At 48.9% G+C, this 8,025-nt stretch overlaps 1 protein-coding gene across 1 annotated transcript; it reads left to right on the top strand.

Moving 5' to 3' along the window:
- Positions 1-2,766: 2,766 nt before the first annotated feature.
- ALT_0880 (uncharacterized protein) lies at positions 2,767-6,762 on the top strand (the record flags this gene model as incomplete). Its single annotated transcript, XM_033558790.2, has 1 exon — positions 2,767-6,762. The coding sequence occupies one exon, from the start codon at positions 2,767-2,769 to the stop codon at positions 6,760-6,762; it is 3,996 nt and encodes a 1,331-aa protein (XP_033414681.2).
- Positions 6,763-8,025: the final 1,263 nt, after the last annotated feature.

The raw sequence follows: 8,025 nt of genomic DNA, 5'->3' as shown, positions 1-8,025 counted from the left end.
ACGGGTTTTGCATGAGTTTGAAATTTCATCAAAGGTCTCCGCTCATCGAAGGCATCCACCAGCCGAAAACACAGGGCAGTGTCGATGTGTGGCATTGCATCGTGTCGAGCCGAGACAATGACCAGAACGATACTTATGGTCTGCCTCATAACTACATGGCTCAACTGGCCGATGCGCTATTTTCGTCATCGTTCTCTCCTCGCCACGGTACTGGCTCTCTGTGCGGGGATGAATCTGAAACCCTGTGATCTCCGTGACGACGGCTCGACTAAGTCCTGTAGATCCTCAGCTATCCGATTGCGTAGATCAGTAATAGGACTCCGTCATTCATCAAGAATGCAAGCTGTGCTGCACCATAGACTTCAAGCTGATCGCAGGACGAAAAGGGCCATGATCCGAAAAGATCTGTAACATGACATCAAGGGTAAGTCACTCGATCCAAATGGCTTTTCTTGGCCTTTGTATTACGAATACTATGGCGGTTAGCCCTAAGCCAAAGTCACTTGCAGCCTTACTTTGCTGGTGTGCGCGGCTATTCTTAGTTTCTCGAAGGTTTCCCGGGCTTGTGGCTCAGTAAAATAGGCTTCAAAAGGCTCCGCATGAGTGAGGCAGTGAGTACCTTTCAGGCTTCTCAGCTAGGATCGGAGTTAGAACCATGAAGGAGGCAGGAGCCATTCTGAGTTCCACATAGTCGAAGTGATATTTGGCTGGCCTTGGGTGGTAAGATGGAGACCGCAGAAGACTTGGAGCTGGGCTGTGTACCCTTTTCTCGTAGTGGCATACCTCTCTCTCTATGAATTGAGTAATCCACACGATGACGATCCGAGATCTGGTGGAGCTTGCGTTGCGCTAGTTGAAAGCTGTATTTAGCTGTTACAGTGTAGATGTTCCGTGCTTCGGAGGCGTTCCTCGTCTCCTGAAACCGACCATGAACTAAAGGAAGTTATCTTGAACTGTTGTTGTACGGATGGGAGAGTCGTCTGTTCGTTTATTTTGTCTACAACTGGTGTCTCGGGTCCGTCACGCTTTTGTAAATGAAGGGTCACTTCAAATTGTTTACCAGATAGGCTAAGTGTTAGTCGGTATCAGGTAGCTTAAATCCACAGTGTTTCAAATTTCAACCCCCCCTTTTTTTTTTTTTTTTTAACCTATGGAGTACCTCTGTACCTGGCTAGACAGTGAGGTATCTGGGTTAGATACTCAGTCTCTCTCATGGGTCGATTAGTGTCAGTGCTGGATGGTCAGGAACTCAGGATTTGAGAACTTAGGTCATGGATTTATAGGGTGGTACATCATACAATGATGCTATTGCTGCTAATTTCCCTGTACATTATTGCGATCGACTCCATCTGATCATTTCCCGTTGCGGAGCTTTATGATCGTTATTGATCAGTAAGTCAGCAAGTACGGCAGTAGCATTAAATCTTGCCATCACATCACCATGAGGCATTGATCGTCCTTGACTGTTCTCGTCTTGCCGCCAGAGCTGTTTGCAGCAGTAACCTGTAACTTGTACGTAACTGAAGTAATTCCTTACCTTACGAAAGAGGGTAAATAAACATAACTAGTAAACTGCTTACATGATATCGAGCTGACATCATGCTTGTTGTCAATCAGCAAATCGAATGACATTATTATTGACAGTGTATTATTTTGATACTTTGTAGTCATTAACTAACAGTCGAAATTTATATCCAGCTATTGTACCTCTCTAGTCCTGTCATGCTCTTATTAATTCACCTGCTAAGACTACTAAGATAGCTAACCTCCGTCCATTTCCATCTGTTGATTCTTCCCCTCTGGTTCTGGTGTGAAATCTTGTTCCTGGTCATCTTATTTCGTTCCTGTTCCTGATTTATTTCCCCTGTTCTTACCATACTTCAATACCTAGGTACCTTCACATCTCATTATTATCATTATCATACCTTAGCTACCTATCTCGCCCTCCTCCAGTATTGCAAGCCAGTACTAGTCATATTCATCCTTCTTGTCGTTGTTGGCTGCTTTCGTTTTCATCTGTTTCCCTTTCCGGCGCTTCATCCGCTGCTTCTGTTCTTCTGATTCTCTCTGCGCGGTTATCGTCTCTCAGCTCCTCCGTCTCATTGTAACCTTCCACGTACCTTTCTTCATTCTTTTGTTTTTCTGTTCTCCTTCAGGTGATCAATCAGTTAGCGGTTGCTTTGAGCTCCTAGGGAATTTGTGGACTTCGATATTTTTTTCTTTACTTCTTTACTGGTTTACTTTTCTCTTAACCATTTCCGATCGTTTATTAAAATCTCTGGTGACTACAGTCCAAGCTACAGTACTTGGCCTAAAGTACCACTGTCCTCGCCGTAGCTCCGGTGTTTCCCCTCAGTCTTCCAATTGCTTCTCATGGCGCCTTGACGGACTGCTGTATGTCCCATCTCTTCTTCTCCTTTCCCTCTTCTTCCCTCTCCCCAGTTAGTCTGCTTTTCCCTCGTTTTCCTTCTCCCATCTTCCCTGCTCCACAGGACCATAGGCTGAGCTAGTTTCATGGTCCCAAAAACCATGCTCTCACTATCTACCACTAGCCGGTCTTTATCCAATATGCATGCCCGTCATTACCATGTGGTGACACTCAGCTAACTTGGTTCTGCTGCGCTTCTCTCCTAGTGAGAACGACGTCGATGTCGTCGATGTGAGGACTTTTCACTCCTTTAATAATTTCCCTGACACTCGTTATTTCTGTTTTTCTACGCTTGCCGTGGATCTGAACCTATTCCAATTTATCCGCTCCTCCCCGCCATGGCCGACAGCTTGGGGAAGAAAGAGCGCAGAAAAAGCCTGAGCGTGTTTAGCCCGTCCTCGACGACCTCAATTCTATCCGGTTCCGCGATTACCCACGATCGATCGCCCTCGGACGATGTCAACACTCTCAAGAAGAAGAACCGACGAAATTCCGGGTTTTTTGGTGTCCGGAACACCAGCCCAGCAAGAGCTCCGGGCAACAATGCTCAGCATTGGCCCGGCACGATCGAATCGGAATCAACGGCAGCCTGCATAGCGTCGACACCTACAATAATAGTGCCGGAGACCACCACTCGTTCCCGACGTAAATCCCTGCAGAAAAGGCGCACGTCTGTCTTTGGTTCCTTACGATCGCTTCATTCACTGGATGACGACGAAAAGGCTCTCGGACGCGTAAAAGGTTCGCCCGTTGACGATGAAGACGCCTTTGCCTCTCGAAATGGAATCGGCTCGGTCATTCTGCACCATGGGACGATCCAGACGACAGGCGGCATATGGAGGAAGAAAAGCCAGTACCTGGTCCTCACGGATACGCATCTCGTTCGGTTCAAAAGTCAGAGCAAGGCTGCGGAAATGTTCTCCTCAATACCTGCGTCCTATACGCGGTCCCCAACAATGAATCGCCAATCAGTCGCCTCAATTAACTCGTTGCAAGAACCCCAGCTTGCTGTTCCCAACGATGTCTCTATGGGAATCCCTCTGAACAGCATCATCGCGGTGTACATGTTGGACGACGGGAGACCTTCGTCCATGGTCGAAGTTGCCTATCTGGACGAGCGGCTGCACAAGGCCGCTTTCATACAAATGCAAACATCTGATCTCCAGGAACTAAACCTATGGATGGTAGGGATTCGTTCAGCAGCGGAAATGACCCGTAATGTGGATCCTCTACCCTTCGACCAGAAGTCGATCGAGTGCGTGTCCCGGATGCTCGAATACGAGAGAGATTATGACCCAGAAACGTTTCGTATGTTTCGGGTCATCCAGATGGCCTCCAGTAGCAAGACTACCACTCGGGCCTCATCGGATGACCTCACCAAGCTTTCCCCCACCGGGTGCTATCTCGCCTTGGGTTCGCACAAGCTTCACCTGATACCTTTGCACAAAATCTCCAGTCGCTCTTCGGTTGTTTCGATGTCCGATCTGGAAACTGCAACATCTTTCGGCTTGATGAACCTAACCGGTTTATCAATGGAATGGGGCGACGATAGCCTCCATCTGACTTTTCGGCTTCCGCTTGGCAAACCATTCTCGGTCTTCCTGGCTTCCGTACATTCGCTCGAGGTGGCTTTCTGGATAAGGCAGCAGACGGAGTTTTTGCGTCCATTGTGGCTCCGGCAGCCATACGATTTTATTGTGCCTCGCGATTTGAACCATGAGAGCAATTACCCGCCTGTCAGCTTGGACGCAGACTACGGCTGCTTTGATCGGACATTGGTCGCCTATTCCGCCAGTTATGATATCGACACCTCTAACATCCGCTATACGATTGACATGCAATGTGACAATGCGCCCTGCTTCAGACTTTTGCCGCCCGCTTCCCCCCACCGCCAGAAATACACCGCGTTAGAGCTCATTGCGGTCTTACGAGCTCTCCGGTACAACGAGTCTTTCTGCTCTATCTCATTTAGCAGGGTCAGCTTGGATGCGCTCCAGAGTGTTCGTGATTTCCATGGAGTGGACACAGACGCTCTCCTCACTCGCTCCGGCTCTCCCATTCACATTCCCGGCCAAGAGAACTTGTCAGTGTTGTCGCAAGAGATTCGCGCTTTGGCCCTGAAAAGCACTTGCCTCAAACGGCTTGATTTTTCCTACACGTTGAGTCGCACGCCCAGGTCTGATAGTGAGAGTCACGATCCAGGATGTGGAATTCCTGAAGCCCTTTTCCCCATCTGCCGCAGGCAGCTCACGAGCGTCGACTGTGTTGCGCTCAATGGAATCAGACTCGGAGATTCAGATCTCGACTACTTAGTCGACGCTGCCTCGCAGAAAGGAAGTCATTTACGTGCATTGGAAGTAGGGCACTGCGGCCTGACCGTTCACGACATTGATCTCCTTCTTTCAACACTCGTTACTCAAGCCTCTACGCTAGAGGCCATCGACCTTTCTGGTATACAGGGCCGTTTGGGTCCCAGCTTACTTCAACAGTACCTCGGGCACTTTGGCAAACTGAAAAGATTTGATCTCTCCCGCGTCTCCCGAACTTCGGGCCCGGAAGCGCTGCTCAGCCCAGAGACTCTATTCAGATGGCGGCTGCAGGAGTTTTCTCTGAGTGGAACTGCGGTCAATAGAGAGACTGTCGATGCGATAGCTACTTATCTGGCCAGCGATCAATCTCGCGACCTACGTGTACTTCGGCTCGACCAGTGTGGATTGACAGGGCAGGATGTTGCCATTTTTCTGCACTCAATAGCTGTGGTTGGTGCGCCTCGGGATCTGCATCTTTACGTCAGTGAAAACCGCCTAGACCTCGGTTGTTCGTATCTTTTCGACGCCATAGCTCAGAACAAGACACCGTCGCATCTTTCAATGAGGATGATTGACTTTAAGAGGGAAGAGCAATTTCAGGAACTAGTGGAGGCTCTCAGGATCAACCGGACCCTGAAATATCTCGACATTTCCAAAGCCTCACTGCCGTATGACGCTGGACCGGAGACGTGCAGATCGCTCCAATTAATGTTCGAGGAGAACAGCACATTGGAAGACCTGGATATCAGCGGAGAGAGTGCACACTTGGATGTGGCACGATTTGGGATTGGGCTCAACCTGGCCTTGACCGGCTTGAAAAAGAACAAGTCCCTCAAGGTCTTGAAGATAGAGCACCAGAAACTTGGATTTCAAGGCGCGAGCACTTTGGCCTCCGTGCTGGAGGAGAATACCTGCCTGCGGGAAGTCCACTGTGAGAACAACGACATCAATTTGCAATCGTTCACTGTCCTGGTCAACGGACTCCAGCGAAACAGGACAATCTTGGATCTCTCTTCCATGGACCGCGACCGGGTTCAGTCGCTCGATAAATTCCGGCGGGAGATTGAGAACGTGAAGCGTGATCTGAGCCACGCGCAGAGTTCCACTACGGCCTCTATTCGCCGCTCGATCCACGCTGCCATTCATGTCAAGAATCCGACGGTTGGGAATAAGCTGTCCAAGCATTCCTCAGCGGCAAACCCTGCTCGTTCTATGACCTCGCCATCTTTGAGCGCAGCGTCGACCACCGCCGTGCAGGCTTCCCATATGATGGATCACGATGTTGAGATTATTCTGCAATCCTTGAATGAAAAATGGGACTCGGAGGTTGCGCGTCTGCGTCGGTATCTGTTTCGGAACTACAACCTGGCCAATGGAATCGACGATGGCTACGAGGATGCCGCTAGTGATGGCCGGCCGGCTACGGCGGCTAGCCTTGGGACGATGCTGGAAACTCTGAAACTGAGTAGTTCGGAACTCAGCGACGAGAAACCTACGATATCTCAGACCAGCTTTCAGGCTACACCACCATCTGAAGAGAAAGCCGACTCTCCAACGCCATCAACTGCCAGTGCAGAAAGCAAGAGCAGTCATCTGGACATTTTCAAGAGCCTCGACGCCGATAGTGGCTTTCGAGCCGAACTCGGGGATCGACCACAGACAGCTGGTGTCGTGCTAACGCACCATGGGTCCCCAGGCTTGCCACTAGAGTACTCTAACTCTAATGCACCCTCGGCGCGCTTGGCAGTTCCGGTTCCTGCGATGCCATCAGCTACAGTCAAACCTAACAGCGTCCGAAGCGCCCGCAGCTCGAGCTCCGTGTCGACAAGCGCGGGTACTACAGTGAGTTCACGTAGTGCATACGGCACAGCTTCCTCCACGCTAAGGGGCTTCCTCAGCAAAGGCGTATCGAAAGATCGGCGCGGTCTTGATAAATTGAAACCTGGGCCTCTTTGTGTCTCTAGTGATGCGCCTCCCCAACTGGATTGGACACCACCTCAGCTAGAACTACGTGGGTTCCGATAGATGATGGTGTCCACAGCCCCCAGGTCTGGCAAGTTTGATGAGCTTGTCTGGACTCGCTTGAACGTATGCATCATCTTCCGCGCCGGTTCTGAGCAACCTCCACGCGAAAGGACACATTATGAAATTGTACAGCAAAATTTGTTCCTGAATATTCGACAACAATTTCTTTTCTTCTTTCATTTTGTTACTTTCTTCATTTCTCTCTCTTGGCTGAGCCTGCCTGTACTCACTATCCAACCTGTCTGTGATCTTAGCCATTCACAGCGCTCCTGAAAAGCGAATTCGTGGATTACCATGGCTGCATATTTTGAACAGTATTGCCTGGACCCATTCCCTCCTAACCTCTGCTCTTCGTCCCCTCTTCTTTTTGCATTTTTCCACTTTCTTTTGGCGCTTGCTTGATTTTCAACGGATATCCCTGCCGAGTCATTTCTGCATTTTCCCTTATTTTTCTTTCTTCGAAAAGGCGTCTACCAAAGGTTGAAGGTGAGCATAACACGGATCTGCGAGTTTTGGCGCAAGGACTTGGTGCGCAATTTGTCTCATTTGTTTGCAACATGCTACTTCTAGCGCAAATGCACATCCCCTCGGCGTTTTGCACTTCACTTTCTTCTTTCCCCTTTGCCGATCTCTTGTCTCTTTTTCTTACGGCATGGAAGTCTGATGATTCTAATTGATAATGTCATAGAGTTGTTGTCTGTCTCGAAAGCTGAGGGCTGTCTCGAGATAAGGCTCTGTTGAATACTATGATATCTTTTTCCTACGAATGCTGTATTTAGATAGCATCCATGTATGAATATATATTCTAGAATATCGAATTCTTCCCGTTTCAGATCTTGAAGGTGTTCTATTTTCAGTCAGTTAAGCTGTTTTCTCTTTTAACTTGAATATATTATGCGACAGGTGCCATCGCCCGTCCATTATTACAGGACACAAGATTGCCTTGCAGGCACTAAGAAAGAATCAGAAGGTATCTTAAAATTTGCCCGAACTGTTCAGAAATTGAGGTGTCCAAAAGTACATGTTTTATGCAGTGAGTCGTACAATATTACGTTGCCTGAGACTAACCATAAACGCCGTGATAGGATACCAAAAGACGCAGGCCGCGCACCCAGATATGCAGGGCGGCTTCTCCTTCTCTCAAAACAGTGGGTGAAAGTATACATCAAGGGAGAAACCGGATGACAAGCTCAAAGTCAAATGAAAATGATTAGAAAGGCTGAATGAATGTCACTGGCGCACGCAGGAAGCGAAGAAGATCAA

Source organism: Aspergillus lentulus, assembly GCF_001445615.1.
Source record: "Aspergillus lentulus DNA, contig: Alt01, strain: IFM 54703, whole genome shotgun sequence".
Classification (NCBI taxonomy): domain Eukaryota; kingdom Fungi; phylum Ascomycota; class Eurotiomycetes; order Eurotiales; family Aspergillaceae; genus Aspergillus; species Aspergillus lentulus.
Note: the sequence above shows the minus strand (reverse complement) of the source record. Positions and strands in the feature narration are given on the sequence as shown.